Source organism: Somniosus microcephalus, chromosome 4 (genome assembly GCF_052327205.1).
Source record: "Somniosus microcephalus isolate GS21.2 chromosome 4, FLI_Smic_1.0, whole genome shotgun sequence".
In the NCBI taxonomy this organism is placed as follows: domain Eukaryota; kingdom Metazoa; phylum Chordata; class Chondrichthyes; order Squaliformes; family Somniosidae; genus Somniosus; species Somniosus microcephalus.
The window spans coordinates 64,209,429-64,229,113 of record NC_140990.1 but is presented as its reverse complement, the minus strand read 5'-3'; the positions used below and the strand labels follow the sequence as shown (position 1 = coordinate 64,229,113).

At 50.9% G+C, this 19,685-nt stretch overlaps 1 protein-coding gene across 1 annotated transcript; it reads right to left on the bottom strand.

Moving 5' to 3' along the window:
- Positions 1 to 911: 911 nt before the first annotated feature.
- On the bottom strand, positions 912 to 4,456 carry LOC147119070 (uncharacterized). The gene has a single exon (XM_085984770.1). The coding sequence runs from the start codon at positions 3,126 to 3,128 to the stop codon at positions 2,421 to 2,423; it is 708 nt and encodes a 235-aa protein (XP_085840896.1). The 5' UTR covers positions 3,129 to 4,456; the 3' UTR covers positions 912 to 2,420.
- Between the last annotated feature and the right edge of the window lie 15,229 nt (positions 4,457 to 19,685).

Here is a 19,685-nt window from a genome sequence, read left to right as displayed (position 1 = left end):
TTTCAGGAGTAGAAGATTTCAGGAGTAGAAGATTTCAGGAGCAGAAGATTTCAGGAGCAGAAGATTTCAGGAGTAGAAGATTTCAGGAGCAGAAGATTTCAGAAGCAGAAGATTTCAGGTGGAGAGGATTTCAGGAGTAGAGGATTTCAGGAGTAGAGGATTTCAGGAGTAGAAGATTTCAGGAGTAGAGGATTTCAGGAGTAGAAGATTTCAGGAGTAGAAGATTTCAGGAGTAGAGGATTTCAGGAGTAGAAGATTTCAGGAGCAGAAGATTTCAGGAGTAGAAGATTTCAGCAGTAGAGGATTTCAGGAGTAGAGGATTTCAGGAGTAGAAGATTTCAGGAGTAGAAGATTTCAGGACTGGAAGATTTCAGGAGTAGAAGATTTCAGGAGTAGAGGATTTCAGGAGTAGATGATTTCAGCAGTAGAAGATTTCAGGAGTAGAGGATTTCAGGAGTAGAGGATTTCAGGAGTAGAAGATTTCAGGAGTAGAGGATTTCAGGAGTAGAAGATTTCAGGAGTAGAAGATTTCAGGAGTAGAAGATTTCAGGAGTAGAAGATTTCAGGAGCAGAAGATTTCAGGAGCAGAAGATTTCAGGAGTAGAAGATTTCAGGAGCAGAAGATTTCAGGAGCAGAAGATTTCAGGAGCAGAAGATTCCAGGAGTAGAAGATTTCAGGAGTAGAAGATTTCAGGAGTAGAAGATTTCAGGAGTAGAGGATTTCAGGAGTAGAAGATTTCAGGAGTGGAGGATTTCAGGAGTAGAAGATTTCAGGAGCAGAAGATTTCAGGAGGAGAAGATTTCAGTAGTAGAGGATTTCAGGAGGAGAGGATTTCAGCAGTAGAAGATTTCAGGAGTAGAAGGTTTGAGGAGTAGAGGATTTCAGGAGCAGGAGATTTCAAGAGTAGAGGATTTCAGGAGTAGAGGATTTCAGGAGTAGAAGATTTCAGGAGTAGAAGATTTCAGGAGTAGAGGATTTCAGGAGTAGAAGATTTCAGGAGTAGAGGATTTCAGGAGTAGAAGATTTCAGGAGCAGAAGATTTCAGGAGCAGAAGATTTCAGTAGTAGAGGATTTCAGGAGGAGAGGATTTCAGCAGTAGAAGATTTCAGGAGTGGAAGATTTGAGGAGTAGAGGATTTCAGGAGCAGGAAATTTCAAGAGTGGAGGATTTCAGGAGTAGAGGATTTCAGGAGTAGAAGATTTCAGGAGTAGAAGATTTCAGGAGCAGAGGATTTCAGGAGTAGAGGATTTCAGGAGTAGAGGATTTCAGGAGTGGAGGATTTCAGGAATAGAAGATTTCAGGAGTAGAAGATTTCAGGAGTAGAGGATTTCAGGAGTAGAAGATTTCAGGAGTAGAGGATTTCAGGAGTAGAGGATTTCAGGAGTAGAGGATTTCAGGAGCAGAAGATTTCAGGAGCAGAAGATTTCAGGAGTAGAGGATTTCAGGAGCAGAGGATTTCAGGAGTAGAGGATTTCAGGAGTAGAGGATTTCATGAGTAGAGGATTTCAGGAGTAGAAGATTTCAGGAGTAGTGGATTTCAGGAGTAGAGGATTTCAGGAGTAGATGATTTCAGGAGTAGAAGATTTCAGGAGTGGAGGATTTCAGGAGTAGATGATATCAGGAGTAGATGATTTCAGGAGTGGAGGATTTCAGGAGTAGAAGATTTCAGGAGTAGAAGATTTCAGGAGTAGAGGATTTCAAGAGTAGAAGATTTCAGGAGTAGAGGATTTCAGGAGTAGAGGATTTCAGGAGTAGAGGATTTCAGGAGTAGAAGATTTCAGGAGTAGAAGATTTCAGGAGTAGATGATATCAGGAGTAGATGATTTCAGGAGTGGAGGATTTCAGGAGTAGAAGATTTCAGGAGTAGAAGATTTCAGGAGTAGAGGATTTCAAGAGTAGAAGATTTCAGGAGTAGAGGATTTCAGGAGTAGAGGATTTCAGGAGTAGAGGATTTCAGGAGTAGAAGATTTCAGGAGTAGAAGATTTCAGGAGTAGAAGATTTCAGGAGTAGAAGATTTCAGGAGTAGAAGGTTTCAGCAGTAGAAGATTTCAGGAGTAGAGGATTTCAGGAGTAGAGGTTTTCAGGATGAATCAAGGAGACACCTGAGAGACAGAGAGAGAGACAAAAGACACAGGGTGCAGCTTACTCACAATTGTGCTTCTACCCAGAGTATAAGTGGTAATATAATTCTCAATTATACACTGTAAACTGCTGCTCAAATATTGTAATATATTAAGTCTAACTTGTGCTGAATAAAGTTAAATCACTGTCCCCAGTATGGGTCAACCTCGAATCATTTGGAACCAGGGTCCCGCTGGGATCTTACAATATTAATAACCCTATAACTGAGCTGGAGCTTAACAGCAACAGAATCAAATCCCAACTGTCAGAATGAACATTGTTCAGTCCTGGATGTGATTATCTCAGAAGGTGGGATGACTGAGTGAATCCTTTCCCACACACAGAGCAGGAGAATGGCCTCTCCAGAGTGTGACCTCGCTGGTGTGTCAGCAGGCTGGATGACTGAGTGAATCCCTTCCCACACACAGAGCAGATGAACGGCCTCTCCCCAGTGTGAACTCGCTGGTGCATCAGCAGATTGGATGAACAAGTGAATCCCTTCCCACACTCGGAGCAGGTGAACGGCCTCTCCCCAGTGTGAACTAGCTGGTGTCTCAGAAGATCGTTTGAGCTTTTAAAGCTCTTCTCACAATCAGAACATTTAAAAGTTCTCTTGTCAGTGTGAAAAAGTTGGTGTTCAGTGAGGCTGGATGAACAAGTGAATCCCTTCCCACACAGGGAGCAAGTGAACAGCTTGTCCCCAGTGTGAAATTGCTGGTGTGTCAACAGCTGGGATGACTGAATGAATCCCTTCCCACAGACGGAGCAGGTGAACAGCCTCTCCCCGGTGTGAATATGTTGGTGTTTCAGCAGTTCATGTGTGCTTTTAAAACTCTTCTCACAGGCAGAACATTTAAAAGGTCTCTTCTCAGTGTGAACAAGTTGGTGTTTCTGGAGACTGGATAACTGAGTGAATCCCTTCCTACACACGGAGCAGGTGAACGGCCTCTCCCCGGTGTGACTGCGTCGATGGATTTCTAGCAGGGATGGGTAACTGAATCCCATCCCACAGTCCTCACATTTATATGGCTTCTCTGTGGTGCGGGTGTCCTTGTGTCTCTCCAGGTTGGACGATCAGTTGAAGCCTCGTCCACACACAGAACACGTGTACGGTCTCTCCTCGCTGTGAATGGTGCGATTTTTTTGAGGCTGTGTAACCGGTTAAAGCTCTTTCCACAGTCCGTGCACTGGAACACTCTCACTCGGGTGTGTGTGTCTCGGTGCTTTTCCAGTCACACTGATGTTTGAAATCTTTCGCCACAGACAGAACAGACAAACATTTCTCCTTCCACATTCAAAGGCCGATGATATTCGGGTTCTGATGAATGGAGTGACTCTGTCAGATCTTGTTGTGATGTTTGGTTTGAGTTTCCCATCTGTAAATCCTCCCCTTCTAACAGCCTGTAAAAGGAGTTTACAAAAGACATCACTGTAAGTACAGGATAGAAGTTCAGAACAGACAATTCTAGTTGCTATGGAACATTCTTTGCTCCCAGTGTGTGGTTTGGAGTATTATATAGGCTTAATCTGTGAACCTTGACCTTAATGTTGCAAGAATCTTATTGATTTTGAGGAATAGAATAGACATCTAATCATATAAATAAATAAATGCGTCCTCCAACATCTCCACAGTAGCTGACCTGCTTTAACTACGTCCAGTCTATGTCTTTTATTTCTCTACTTTCTCCCATCATTCCTCCTTTTGTCTTTCACTATTAGAATTTCTGTCATTTACCCACCTCCTGTTCCCCACCTAACTTTTCAGTTTATTATTTTTGTTTTCTTGTGTACGTGGTCTCTCTCTCTCCTTTCCCTCACTCTATCCCCCTATAAGCTGTCCATCTGTCACATCTCCCAGTTCTGATGAAATGCTCTCCCTGACCCGTCACCATTTCTCCCTCCTTTACAGACAACAACAACAACTTGCATTTATATAGCACCTGTAACACTGTAAAATGGCCCATGGTGCTTCACAGGAGCATTATCATATAAAATTTGACACCAAGCCACATAAGGAAATATTAGGACAAGTGACCAAAAACTTGGTCAAAGAGGCAGGTTTTAAGGAGCGTCTTAAAGGAGTAGAGAGAGGAAGAGATGTGTAGAGGTTTAGGGAGGGAATTCCAGAGCTTAGGACCTGGGCAGCTGAAAGCATGGCTGCCAATGGTGGAACGATTAAAAAGGGGCTAAAATTGGGAGAGTGCAGAGATCTCGGAGGGTTGTAGGGCTGGAGGAAGGTACAGAGATAGCGAGCGGCGAGGCCAAGTTGGGATTTGGAAACAATGATGAGGATTTTAAATTGAGGTTCATGCCCAGTCACTATTTCTCCTTCCTTTACAGATGCTCCTGCACCAGTCACCATTTCTCCTACCTTTTTTGAAAACTTAAAAAAAAAAAAAATTTGAAGGTGGCAGGAAAGGTTAAGAAAGCAGTTAATAAAGCATAAAGATTATGGGCTTTATAAATAGAGGCATAGAGTACAAAAACCAGGAGGTTTATGCTAAACCAATATAAAACACGAGTTTGACCTCAGCTGGAGTATTGTGTCCAATTCTGGTCACCACACTTTAGGAAGGACGTGAAGGCTTTGGAGAGGGTACAGAGAGATTTACTAGACTGGTTCCAGGGATGAGGGATTACAGTTACGTGGGGAGACTGGAGAAGTTGGGGTTGTTCTACTTAGAGCAGAGAAGGCTAAGAGGCGATTTGATCGAGGTGTTTAAAATCATGAAGACTTGAGATAGAGTAAATAAAGAGAAACTGTTTCCAGTGGCTGAAGGGTCGATAACCAAAGGGCACAGATTTCAGGTGATGGGCAAAAGAACCAGAGGCGACATGAGGAAAAAGAATTCACGCAACGAGTGGTTAGGATTTGGAATGCACTGCCTGATCGGGGGGTGGATACAGATTCTATAGTAGCCTCAAAAGGGAATTGGATAAATACTGTAAGGAGACAAAATTGCAGAGATTTGGGGAAAGAGCCGGGGAGAGGGACTGACTGGATCGCTCTTTGAAATAGCCACAGACTCGATGGACCAAATGGCCTCCTTCTGTGCAGTACTATTCTTGGTAACCTTTTACAGACGCTCCCTGCTCAGTCACCATTCCTCTTTTATTTACAGACGCTCCCTGCTCAGTCACCATTCCTCTTTTATTTACAGACGCTCCCTGCTCAGTCACCATTCCGCTTTTATTTACAGACACTCCCTGCTCAGTCACCATTCCTCTTTTATTTAGACGCTCCCTGCTCAGTCACCATTCCTCTTTTATTTACAGACGCTCCCTGCTCAGTCACCATTCCTCTTTTATTTAGACACTCCCTGCTCAGTCACCATTCCTCTTTTATTTACAGACGCTCCCTGCTCAGTCACCATTCCTCTTTCATTTACAGACACTCCCTGCTCAGTCCCCATTCCTTTTATTTACAGACACTCCCTGCTCAGTCACCATTCCTCTTTTATTTACAGACACTCCCTGCTCAGTCACCATTCCTCTTTTATTTACAGACGCTCCCTGCTCAGTCACCATTCCTCTTTTATTTACAGACGCTCCCTGCTCAGTCACCATTCCTCTTTTATTTAGACACTCCCTGCTCAGTCACCATTCCTCTTTTATTTACAGACGCTCCCTGCTCAGTCACCATTCCTCTTTCATTTACAGACACTCCCTGCTCAGTCCCCATTCCTTTTATTTACAGACACTCCCTGCTCAGTCACCATTCCTTTTATTTAGACGCTCCCTGCTCAGTCACCATTCCTTTTATTTACAGACGCTCCCTGCTCAGTCACCATTCCTTTTATTTAGACGCTCCCTGCTCAGTCACCATTCCTTTTATTTACAGACGCTCCCTGCTCAGTCACCATTCCTCTTTCATTTAGACACTCCCTGCTCAGTCACCATTCCTCTTTTATTAACAGACACTCCCTGCTCAGTCACCAGTCCTCTTTTATTTACAGACGGTCCCTGCTCTGTCACCATTCCTCTTTTATTTACAGACACTCCCTGCTCACTCACCATTCCTCTTTTATTTACAGACGCTTCCTGCTCAGTTACCATTCCTCTTTTATTTACAGACGCTCCCTGCTCAGTTACCATTCCTCTTTTATTTACAAACGCTCCCTGCTCAGTCACCATTCCTCTATTATTTAGACGCTCCCTGCTCAGTCACCATTCCTTTTATTTACAGACGCTCCCTGCTCAGTCACCATTCCTCTTTTATTTAGACGCTCCCTGCTCAGTCACCATTCCTTTTATTTACCGATGCTCCCTGCTCAGTCACCATTCCTCTTTTATTTACAGACGTTCCCTGTTCAGTCACCATTCCTTTTTACAGATGCTCCCTGCTCAGTCACCATTCCTTTTATTTAGACGCTCCCTGCTCAGTTACCATTCCTCTTTTATTTAGACGCTCCCTGCTCAGTAACGATTCCTCTTTTATTTACAGACGCTCCCTGCTCAGTCACCATTCCTTTTATTTACAGACGCTCCCTGCTGAGTCACCATTCCTTTTATTTACAGACGCTCCCTGCTCAGTCACCATTCCTCTTTTATTTACAGACACTCCCTGCTCAGTCACCATTCCTTTCATTTACAGACGCTCCCTGCTCAGTCACCATTCCTTTTATTTACAGACGCTCCCTGACAGAATCTGATGCTGACGATGCGCATGCGCGGTGGCCACTTCTTCGGACGGAGCGAAACCGGGAAGCACTCGGGGTGTGAGCGGCCCGCGTCCCCCCGGGGTTCATGAACCCGCTCCCCGAGCTCGGGGTGTGAGCGGCCAGCGGCCCGCGTCCCCCCAGGGTTCATGAACCCGCTCCCTGACCTCTCACCTGATGTGTCAGCGGCTGCTGCCATGGCCCGCGCATGCTCAGCTCACACTGCCCGGGTGATTGACGGGAGCTCCGGACCAATAGGAAGAGCGGGGTGGGGCTGGAGGACCGAGCGGGCGACGGGTCCTCCAACTAATCGGAGTGTTCGAAGGGCGGGGCTTGCGCTACCCAGTGGGCGGGGCTCAGCCCAGAGCTCCCTCGTTGACTGAAACTCTGCATCATTTTCAAACCTGATTTCTCTCCAACTCCAGGAGAAGACTGGACCTTTCTGTTGTGGCTTTAAACAGATGAAACCCTGTGGGGTGGAGCAAACATTGCAACATTTGGTAGTGAAATGGATTCATTCAGGACAGACAGCAGGGACTATTTCAGGAAATAACTCAATGCAGTTGTTGTTTCTCTTTGAACTCTTCCCTTGGAGAACAGTGTGAAACAGTGGAAGGATATTTATTATTGAAGGATTCTCCGGCTGTTTAACGCTCCTTCCATGGCCGTTACCATTCTGATACCAGCTGATAGGCTGGTTAGTCCTTAACCGGGAGTGTTTTATGAGCTCCCACAACTCATACAATGGGGGTGGGCACCTACACCCACCGGACACGCCTGTCCGACCCGATACCAACCCAGAATGAGCTGGAGATCCGTCTCCACTCGCCAGGACAGTCTGCAGCGAGGCTCAAACTTTACACACTTCTGACTCAGAGGCGGGAATGTGAACAGTCATTGTTTATTACCCCAAAAACCTACAAGTGCCACCTAACTGACTGACTCTCTTCCTTTGTATATCCACCTCATTTTTTATAAAAGCTCTTGATTCTGTCTTCCACAGCTCAATGTTGGCACGTACGTCATCTAACGCCCTCCTTCTCCCTGACAGTGCGGAACTGCAGCTGCTGCAGAAACCACATCCTTCTCGACACTCTCCCAAGGTCGGCCTGATCCTCTCAGACTCAACTCATTCCCATCTTTCTCCAGTATTTTCATTACCCTGAAATTAATTGCATCAGTTTATTATTAATTGTGCTTTATGAATCGAATCCAGCTTCTCCAATGTTTATTCTCATTCAGTTTGCATTGTGGTCAATCATAGACTGTCACATCTGCTTCTGTTTCCGCCTTATCTTCCTGTTCCGTCTGGTTTTGCTCGGGAATGTGCTTTCTGTGGTCAGAATTCAGTTAATCAGTGTCGAGCTGCATGTATTCTCTCAGACTAACTTGATTGTGCCCATGGTGCCTGTGTTAGCTATTGTCACTGTTTAATTCTCAACCTCTGTAAAAGTGCTTTAATTTTCCAACAGGTGCTGTGTTCAGTTTTAAACAACAGACCTCAGGATGACATATTGGCCTTGTAGCTGATCCAGCACAGATTCACCAGGGCTGAACGGGTTAAATGATGAGGACAGGTTGCAGAGCCTTAGATTGCATTCCCTTGAGTTTAGGATGACGGGTGATCGAAGTGAGGTGTTTGAAATGATTAAACGGTTTCAATGGAGTAGATACAAAGAAACTATTTCTTCTGGTGGGGAAATCCAGAACAAGATTGGGGGGAACAAAATAAACTAGAATTGTCTGTTCTGAATTTCTATCCTGGACTCTCAGTGATAGCTTTTGTAAACTCCTTTTACAGGCTGTGAGAAGGGCAGCATTTACACACCGCAAACTCAAACCAAACATCACATCAAGATCTGACAGAGTCACTCCATTCATCAGGACCTGAATATCATCGGCCTTTGAATGTGGAAGGAGAAATGATTGTTCTGTCTGTGGGAAAAGATTTCAAACATCAGTGTGACTGGAAAAGCACCGAGACTCTCACACCCGAGTGAGAGTGTTCCAGTGCACTGACTGTGGAAAGAGCTTTAACCAGTTACACAGCCTGAGAAAACATCGCACCGTTCACAGCGGGGAGAAACCGTACATGTGTACTGTGTGTGGACGAGGCTTCAACCAATCGTCCAACCTGGAGAGTCACAAGGACATCCGCACCATGGAGAAACCGTGGAAATGTGGGGACTGTGGAAGGGATTCAATTACCCATCACAGCTGGAAATTCATAGGCGCAATCACACCAGGGAGAGGCCGTGTGTGGGAAGGGCTTCACTCGTTCACCCTACCTCATTGAACACCAACTTGTTCACACTGATGAGAGACATTTAAAATGTTTTTTTTAATTCATTCGTGGGGTCTGGGCGTCGCTGGCAAGGCCAGCATTTATTGCCCATCCCTAGTTGCCCTTGAGAAGGTGGTGGTGAGCCGCCTTCTTGAACCGCTGCAGTCCGTGTGGTGAAGTTTCTCCCACGGTGCTGTTAGGGAGGGAGTTCCAGGATTTTGACCCAGCGACGATGAAGGATCGGCGATATACTTCTAAGTCAGGATGGTGTGTGACTTGGAGGGGAACTTGTAAATGGTGGTGTTCCCCTGCACCTGCTGCCCTTCTAGATGGAAGAGGTCTCGGGTTTGGGAGGTGCTGCCGAAGAAGCCTTGGCGAGTTGCTGCAGTGCATCTTGTAGAGGGTACACAGTGCAGCCACGGTATGCCGGTGGTGGAGGGAGTGAATGTTTTCGGTGGTGGATGGGGTGCCAATCAAGTGGGCTGCTTTATCCTGGATGGTGTCGAGCTTCTCGAGTGTTGTTGGAGCTGCACTCATCCAGGTAAGTGGACAGTATTCCATCACACTCCTCACTTGTGCCTTGTAGATGGTGGAAAGGCTTTGGGGAGTCAGGAGGTGAGACACTCGCCGCAGAATACCGAGCCTCTGACCTGCTCTTGTTGCCACAGTATTTATGTGGCTGGTCCAGTGAAGTTTCTGGTGACCCCCAGGATGTTGATGGTGGGGGATTCGGCGATGGTAATGCCGTTGAATGTCATGGTGAGGTGGTTAGACTCTCACTTGTTGGAGATAGTCATTGCCTGGCACTTCTGTGGCGCGAATGTTACCTGTCACTTATCAGCCCAAGCCTGAACATCGTCCAGGTTCTGACTGTGAGAAGAGCTTTAAAAGCACTCATGGTCTGCTGCAGCACCAACGCACTCACACCGGTTAGAGGCTGGTCACCCGCACTCAGTGTGGAAGGAGATTCATTGCTTTATCCACCCTGCCGAAACACCAGCGACTTCACAATGAGGAGAATCCTCACACCTGCACTCAATGTGGAAAGAGACTCACTCAGTCATCCAGCCACTGAGACACCAGCAAGTTCACACTGGGGAGTGGCTATTCACCTGCACCATGTGGGGGACAGAATTCACTGAGCCCTCCAGCCTGCTGAGACACCAGCAAGTTCACACTGGAGAGAGCCTGTTCACCTGCTCCATGTGGGGGACAGGATTCACTGAGCGCTCCAACTTGGTGAGACACCAGCAAGTTCACACTGGGGAGAAGATGGTCACCTGCTCCGTGTGGGGGACAGGATTCACTGAGCGATCCAACCTGCTGAGACACCAGCAAGTTTACACTGGGGAGAGGCTGTTCACCTGCACCGTGTGGGGGAAAGGATTCACTGAGCGCAGCAGCCTACTGAGACACCAGCAAGTTCACACTGGGGCGAGGCTGTTCACCTGCTCTGTGTGGGGGACAGAATTCACTGAGCCCTCCAGCCTGCTGAGACACCAGCAAGTTCACACTGGGGAGCGGCTGTTCACCTGCTCTGTGCGGGGGACAGAATTCACTGAGCGATCCAACCTGCTGAGACACCAGCAAGTTTACACTGGGGAGAGGCTGTTCACCTGCACCGTGTGGGGGAAAGAATTCACTGAGCGCTGCAGCCTGCTGAGACACCAGCAAGTTCACACTGGGGCAAAGCTGTTCACCTGCTCCGTGTGGGGGACAGGATTCACTGAACTCTCCAGCCTGCTGAGACACCAGCAAGTTCACACTGGGGAGAGGCTGTTCACCTGCTCCGTGTGGGGGACAGGATTCACTGAGCCCTCCAGCCTGCTGAGACACCAGCAAGTTCACACTGGGGAGAGGCTGTTCACCTGCTCCGTGTGGGGGACAGGATTCACTGAGCCATCCAGCCTGCTGAGACACCAACAGTTTTACAAGTAAATGGCAGAGAGGTTGGATTCTGCTGTTGTTGCTGCTGTTAATCACATTGAAGACTGCAGTGTTCATTCTGACAGTTGGGGTTTGTTTCTGCTGATGTTAATAACTGGGCTGGAGGTTAATATTCGGGATATATCTATCTATATATATAAACGGATCGTTCTGTTTGTCTATCTGTCTGTCTGTCCTCACGTGTGCGTCTGTCCGGCTATGCGCTCGAAAGTTATAGAGCGTACCTACGCGTGCGTTACATCAAAAGAAAGCTTACCGTTCCGAAACGGTCGTAAGCGTATTTACGTTTCGGCCGGACAAAAATCGCGCCCGCGGTATCCAAAAAACGTTCAACATTCCGCTCATTAGCATCTCATTATCCGCTCATTAGCGATAGAGTGACCGCGAGGTCGACCAGTCGTACGCCGGGTTCCTGGCGCGTGCGGCCGGGCCCTCCTACGGTCGGGTGACGGGACGATTGACCAATCCTACGCTTCGGTCACCTGACGGTCGACCAATCGGTGCGTGTGTGGGCGGGCCTTATCGTTCTGAACCGAGGTGAGTCGCCGCCATCTTGATTCCAAACTTTTCCTTTCTTTTTCCCGCTTTCTGCGTCTTTAAAAAAAAAGTTGCTTTTACAACACATAGGCCTAGAAATTCAGTGGGCTGCACCACCAGTTAGCGCCCAAAGAGGGCACTCAGTGGCTTTAGCGCCACTGGCCACGCCTCCCGCGATATTTAGCGGGGCGCTAATGGCGGCGTTAGCTTGTAGCGCTGCGTCGCCACCGATGACGTCATTGGTGTGCGCAGCGCCCCGCTCCCGCCCCGATCACCATATTTGGTCGCACTCGCCTCTTTAACGCCGGTCGCAAATCGCGACCGGTTCACAGGGCCTACCTGTGGCGGTAGTGGCGCAAATTAAGGTGGAGGTGCGGGGCGGACATTTTTTCCGGTGGCCGCCTGCCAGCACCTCCTCGCACCTCCCTCCCCGGCCTCCTGATCCACACCCCGGGCAGTGCCGGCTGTGTCCCAAAAGCCCGGCACTTCTCCTCGGTGTCGGGCTCTTCTGCTGGCACTCGTGATCGGTGATCGCGCTGGTGCAGGCCCCTCCCCCTTAAGAAGGGGAGGAAGGCCTGCAGTACAGCAGCGCGCCGTGCCACAACATGTGGCGCTGTGGCCCGTAGCGCGGCGATATTCAGTGTGGGGCTTCCGTTTGGGGCGCTGAAACTGAATATCGGGCTGGCGCAAGTGGCTCCGCTCGCAGCGGTAATTCCGGCGCCCAGGCGAGTTTGGCGCCCCAAACGGGGCGCCACTGAATTTCTAGGCCATATTGTTTTTTAAAAAAGTTAATTACTTTCTAAATCTTTTATCTAATCTCATTAATTTTGCTACCTTTCCCCGTTTTTCCAGGTAGGCCTCGAAGCCTCGGCCTCTCCTCCGCACCCACACCCCAGCTAGACACCTCCCGGCCCCTGTCAACAAGCGGCCATCTTTGTGAAGGCTGGAGGGGCGGGCCTCAGCCGAGCGCTGCTACCGCTGCCATCTTAGTAAAGGCTGGTGCGGCGGGTGGCGTCACGGAGCTCCGTGGAGCAGGTGCGCGGCGGCGTCTAACTCTCCCCCCCCCCCAGTCTGTCTCTCTCTCTCTTCCCCGCGCCTCCTGAATGCGCGGGGGGAAGAGGCCCGGGGCAGCGTGGCCGCTTTCGGAGACTTCAAACTCATGCAACAAAAAGTTTATTTTTTTTTCCGTGACAGGTGAGGAGGGTCTTTGTTCACGCAATCGGCCGCTCAGGCCCAGGCCCGGAGATCGGGAGGCGGAGAGGGGAGGAGGGTTACCAAGGCAACTGGGGCTCGGGTGGGGGGCGGGGTCTCTCTGCTCTTGAAACCGGCTCGGGCGGGGGGCGGGGCTCCAGAGATCGGGCCTCCGGAGATCGGGGGGGGGCGAGCCTCGGGAGATCGGGGGGGGGCGAGCCTCGGGAGATCGGGGGGGCGAGCCTCGGGAGAGGGGGGGGGGGCGAGCCTCGGGAGATCGGGGGGGGGGGCGAGCCTCGGGAGATCGGGGGGGGGCGAGCCTCGGGAGATCGGGGGGGGCGAGCCTCGGGAGATCGGGGGGGGTGGGGGGCGAGCCTCGGGAGATCAGGGGGGGCGGGGCTCGGGGGGGGCGGGGCTCGATAGATCGGGGGGGGCTCGGGAGATCGGGGGCGGGGCTCGGGGGGCGGGGCTTGGGAGATCGGGGCGGGGGGAGCCTCGGGAGGGGGAGCCTCGGGGGGGGCGGGGCTCAGGGACTCCCCCCCCCGCCCCTCCCCCACCCTCCCCTCCCCCCCGCACCCTCTCCCCTCCCCCCGCCTCCTCTCCCCCTCCCCCCTGCTCCCCCTCCTCCTCCTCTCCCCTTCCCCCCCTCCCCTCCTCTTCTTCCCCCCCCTCTTCCCCCCAGTCGCTCTCTCTCTTCCCCCCCAGTCGCTCTCTCTCTTCCCCCAGTCGCTCTCTCTCTGCCCCCCAGTCGCTCTCTCTTCCCCCCAGTCACTCTCTCTTCCCCCCAGTCGCTCTCTCTCTCTTCCCCCCAGTTGCTCTCTCTTCCCCCCAGTTGCTCTCTCTCTTTTCCCCCCAGTCACTCTCTCTCTTCCCCCCGTCGCTCTTCCCCCCGTCGCTCTCTCTCTTCCCCCCCAGTCGCTCTCTCTCTTGCCCCCCAGTCGCTCTCTCTCTTGCCCCCCAGTCGCTCTCTCTCTTCCCCCCCAGTCGCTCTCTCTCTTTCCCCCCCCCTCCACCAGTCGCTCTCTCTCTCTCTCTTCCAACAACAACATGCCCTCGAAAAAGCCTCGGCACCGCCGGGCACTCCAGCTAGTATCTATATATATAAACGGATACTTGTGTCTATCTGTCTGTCTGTCCTTCTGTCTGTCCTTCTGTCTGTCCTCGGGTGTGCGTCTGTCCGGCTATGCGCTCAAAAGTTACAGAGCCTACCTACGCGTGCGTTACGTCGAAACAAAGCTTACCTTTCGAAAACGGTCTTAAGCGTATTTACGTTTCGGCCGGGCTAAAATCGCGCCCGCGGTATCCGAAAAACCTTCAACATTCCGCTCATTATCCACTCATTACCATAGAGTGACATTGAGGTCGACCAATCGTACGGTCGACCAACCCGATGGTAGACCAATCAATGCGTGGCGGGGGCGGGTTCGTCGCATGTGCAGCCGGGCCCTCCTACAGTCAAGTGACAGGACGATTGACCAATCCAATGCTTCGGTGACATGACGATCGACCAATCAGTGCGTGTGTGGGCGGGCCTTATCGTTCTGAACTGAGGTGAGTAGCCGCCATCTTTATTCTCACCTTCTGTGTGTATATTTGTTAGGACCGATTTTTTTTTTTAATGTGTAAAACGTAAAAACACAATGTCTAAAACGTTAAAACACAATGAAGATGGTGTCCCATCTTCTTAACAGCCGCTTAAAAAAAAATAACTTTTGGTGTTTTCAGCAAGAATGCGCGTTCCTTCTTCGTGGCAGCTTTTTAAAAACATGAAAACACTTTCAACATGGCCTCCCGTCTTCTTAACACCCGTTTTTGAAAAAATTTTTTTTTTGCTCTTTCGGTGACCCCCTCAAAACACTCCTCCCACTCTCCCTCCTCCTCCTCCCCCCCTTCTCACTCTCTCCCCCCCCTTCTCACTCTCTCCCCCCTTCTCTCTCTCTCTCTCTCTCTCCCGCCCCGGCGCCCCCACTCCCTCGCCCCCCCCTCCCTCGCCCCCCCTCCCTCGCCCTCTCCCTCGCCCCCTCTCCCCCCCGCCCTCACGCCCCCCCTCGCCGCCCCCTCTCCCTCGCCCCCCCTCCCTCGCCTCGCCCCCCCTCGCCCGCCCTCTCCCTCGCCCCCTCTCCCTCGCCCCCCCTCCCTCGCCCCCTCTCCCTCGCCCCCTCTCCCGCGCCCCCCCTCCCTCGCCCCCCCTCCCTCGCCCCCCCCTCGCACCCACCCCTCTCCCTCGCCCTCCCTCTCCCTCGCCCCCCCTCCCTCGCCCCCTCTCTCCCTCGCCCCCCTCTCTCCCTCGCCCCCCTCTCCCTCGCCCCCCCTCTCCCGCGCTCCCCCCTCTCCCTTGCCCCCCTCTCCCTCGCCCCCCCCTCCCTCGCCTCCCCTCTCGCCCCCCTCTCTCCCTCGCACCCCCTCTCCCTCGCCCCTCTCTCCCTCGCCCCCCTCTCTCCCTCGCTCCCCCTCTCCCTCGCTCTCTTCCCCCCCTCTCTCCCTCGCTCTCTTCCTCCCCTCTCCCTCGCTCTCTTCCCCCCCACAGTCGCTCGCTCTCTTCCCCCCCACAGTCGCTCGCTCTTCCCCCCCACAGTCGCTCGCTCTCTTCCCCCCCACAGTCGCTCGCTCTCTTCCCCCCCACAGTCGTTCGCTCTCTTCCCCCCCACAGTCGCTCGCTCTCTTCCCCCTCCCCTCACAGTCGCTCGCTGTCTTCCTTCCCCCCCCCCACAGTCGCTCGCTCTCTTTCCCCCCCCCACAGTCGCTCTCTCTCTCTCTTCCAACAACATGTCCTCGAAAAAGCCTCGGCACCGCCGGGCACTCTAGCTAGTATATATATATAAAACATTATGTCTTTCTGTCTCTCTGTCCGGCTATACAATCAAAAGTTATAGAGCGTACCTACACATGGGTAACATCAAAAGAAAGCTTACGATTCCAGAACGGTCGTAAGCGTATTTACGTTTCGGTGAGACAAAAATTGCTCCCGCGGTATCCAAAAAACATTCAAAATTCCGCTCATTATCTGCTCATTAGCATTGAGTGACGTCGAGGTCGACCAATCGTACGGTCGAGCAACCCGACGGACGACCAATCGCTGCGTGGCGGGGGCGGGTTCCTGGCGCGTGCAGGCGGGCCCTCCTAGAGTCGAGTGACGGGACGATTGACCAATCCTACGCTTCGGTGACCTGACGGTCGACCAATCGGTGCATGTGTGGGCGGGCCTTATCGTTCTGAACCGAGGTGAGTCGCCGCCATCTTGATTCCAAACTTTTCATTTCTTTTTCCCGCTTTCTGCGTGTTTCTTTTCAAATCTACATTTCCACCAAAAAAAAAGTTGCTTTTAAAACACAAATTGTTTTTTAAAAAGTTAATTCATTTGTAAATCTTTTTTCTAACCTCTATAATTTTCCTACCTTTCACCGTTTTTGCAGGCAGGCCTCGAAGCCTGGGCGTCTGTTGCCCAGCCACGCCCGAGCTAAGCACCGGCCATCCCGCTGGGCCCGATTCCTAACCAGCGGCCAGCCATCTTGGTAAAGGCTGGCTGGGCTCACTGCAAGCTTCTCGCGCTTCTGCACGGCGCACGCGCACCTCCACACAGAGCGTGGCCCAGAGGGAAGCGAGCAGGTTAGCGGGGGCGGAAGAGGGTTACCCCGGCAACCGGTCTCGCCAGCCGCAATCGGCCGTCTCAAGCCGCGTCAGGCCCGCTTCTGGTGAGGGCGGGGCTCGGGCTCACCGGGGCGCTGCGCTCGGCATGTCAGTGCGTGGGGTGTCACCGGAGCTCAGCGGAGCCATCGCCGGCAGAGGGGAGAGGGTCTGCTGGCTCCCCCCCTCCTTCCCCCACACCTCCTCTCCACCTCTCTCCCACTCCCCGCTCCCCCTATCAAAACCCCGCCCGGAAGTCCCCCTCCCCGGCCGGTCCCCCTCGCCCCATCCACGTCATGCCCCCCCACCGTCCTCACCCGCCTTCCTTCCCCCCCCCGCCCCTTCCTCCCCCCATTCCCCCCCTGCCCTCCCTCCCCTCCTTCCCTCCCTCCCCTCTTCCATCCCCCCCTCCCTCCCTCCCCTCGCCACCTGCCCCTCCCTCCACCTCCCCTTCCTCCCCCTGCCTCCCCCCTCCCCTTCCTCCCCCTCCCCTTCCTCCCCTCCCCTTCCTCCCCCTCGCCTTCCTCCCCCCTTCCTCCCCCTCCCCCTCCCCTTCCTCCCCTCCCCATCCTCCCCCCTCCCCTTCCCCACCTCCCCTCCCCCTCCCCCACCTCCCCTCCCCCTCCCCTCCCCCCCAGTCGCGCTCTCTCTTTCCCCCCCTTCCCCCCAGTCGCGCTCTCTCTTCCCCCCAGTCGCGCTCTCTCTTCGCCCCAGTCGCTCTCTCTCTTCCCCCCAGTCGCTCTCTCTCTCCCCCCCAGTCGCGCTCTCTCTTCCCCCCAGTCGCGCTCTCTCTCTCTCTTCCAACAACAACATGCCCTCAAAAATCCCTCGGCACAGCCGGGCACTTCAGCTAGTGTCAAATAAATTAACTATGTTTGAAACACACGGTGGGTCAAGTCCTTGATTTTCCCAAGATAAGTGGCGACTAATTGATGTCCTGTTACAAACTGTTCCATTTTGAGCCTTTTCTCCCGTCTTACTCTCGATTATTTCAGTTGTTATTACCTTCAGTTACAGTTCCAGCTCCCAATACATAACATAAGAACATAAGAAATAGTAGCAGGAGTAGGCCAATCGGCCCCTCGAGCCTGCTCCGCCATTTAATAAGATCATGGCTGATCTGATCCTAACCGCCAATCTACTGTCACAGAACCATCTCCTGAATCTAACAGAATTAGACACACGAAATAGGAGCAGGATCAGGCTACACGGCCCCTGGGCCCACTCCGCTACCCACAGGGCCATGTCCGATCCGAACCTAGACTCATGTTCAAATTCCTGCCCGCTCCCTGTAACCCTTAATTCCCTTTACTTCTAGGAAACTGTCTATTTCTGTTTTAAATTTATGTAATGATGTGGCTTCGACAGCTTTTTGGGGCAGCATATTCCATGGACGTACCACCCTCTGAGTGAAGTAGTTCCTCCTCATCTCAGTTTTGAAAGAGCAGCCCCTTATTCTAAGACTATGCCCCCTAGTTCTAGTTTCACCCATCATCGGGAACATCCTCCCCTCATCCACCCGATCCAACCCCTTCACAATCTTATATGTTTCAATAAGATCGCCTCTCATTCTTCTGAACTCCAATGAGTAGAGTCCCAACCTACTCAACCTCTCCTCATATGACCACCCCCTCATCCCCGGGATTAACCGAGTGAACCTTCTTTGTACTGACTCGAGAGCAAGTATGTCTTTTCTTAAAGATGGACACCAAAACTGTACGCAATATTCCAGGTGCGGTCTCACCAATACCTTGTACAACTGAAGCAATACCTCCCTATTTTTATATTCTATCCCCCTAGCAATGAAAGCCAACATTCCATTGGCCTTCTTAATCACTTGCTGCACCTGCATACTAACCTATTGAGTTTCGTGCACCAGGACCCCCAGATCCCTTTGTACTTCAGTACTTTCTAGTTTCTTGCCATTAAGATAATAGCTTGCTCTATGATTTTTCCTGCCAAAGTGCATAACCTCACACTTTCCAGTATTGTATTCCATCTGCCAAATCTCTGCCCACTTACTTAGCCTGTCTATGTCCCCTTGCAGGTTTTTTATGTCCTCCTCACTCACTACTTTCCCTCCCATCTTAGTATCATCTGCAAACTTTGATATGTTACACTCGCTCCCCTCCTCCAAATCGTTAATATAGATTGTAGAGTTGGGGACCCAGCACCAACCCCTGCGGAACACCACTAGTTACTGATTGCCATTCTGAGAATGAACCATTTACCCCAACTCTCTGCCTTCTGTTAGATAGCCAATCCTCTATCCATGCCAGAATATTACCCCCAATCCCGTGATTTTTTATCTTAAGCAATAATCTTTTGTGTGGCACCTTGTCAAATGCCTTTTGGAAGTCTAAATACATTACGTCCACTGGTTCCCCTTTAACCACCCTATATGTTACTTCCTCAAAGAACTCCAGCAAATTTGTCAAACATGACTTCCCCTTCATAAAACCATGCTGACTTTGTCCTATTAAATGATGATTATCCAAATGTCCTGTTACTGTCTCCTTAATAATGGACTCCAAAATTTTACCTACCACAGATGTTAGGCTAACCGGTCTATAGTTTCCAGCCTTCTGTCTACTGCCCTTTTTAAATAAGGGTGTTACATTAGCAGTTTTCCAGTCTGCCGGGACCTTTGCTGAGTCCAGGGAGTTTTGGAAAATTATTACCAATGCATCCACAATCCCAACCGCCACTTCCCTCAAGACCCTAGGATGTAAGCCATCAGGTCCAGGTGATTTATCCACCTTGAGTCCCATTATTTTACCGAGTACCACTTCCTTAGTGATTTTGATCGTGTTTAGCTCCTCCCCCCCTATAGCCCCCTGTTTGTCCAGTGTTGGGATATTCTTAGTGTCTTCTACTGTAAAGACTGATACAAAATATTCATTCAGTGTTTTTGCCATCTCCATATTTCCCACCATTAATTTCCCGGTCTCATCCTCTAAGGGACCAACATTTACTTTAGCCACCCTTTTTCTTTTTATATAACTATAAAAACTCTTACTATCTGTTTTTTACTTTCATAATCTATCTTCCCTTTCTTAATCAATCTTTTTGTTATATTTTGCTGTCTTTTAAAGTTTTCCCAATCCTCTATCCTCCCACTAGATTTGGCTACCTTATATGCCCTTGTTTTTAGTCGCATACTATCCTTAATTTCTTTACTTAGCCACGGATGGCTGTCTTTTCTTTTACACCCTTTTCATCTCAGTGGAATATATATTTTTTTGGAAGTTGTAAAATAACTCCTTAAATGTATACCACTGATCATGTATCGTCTTACCCTTTAATCTATTTTCCCAATCC

Excerpts from the sequence above, each read along its gene's own strand:
- LOC147119070 (XM_085984770.1), bottom strand. The coding sequence starts at position 3,128 with ATGGGATTCAGTTACCCATCCCTGCTAGAAATCCATCGACGCAGTCAC.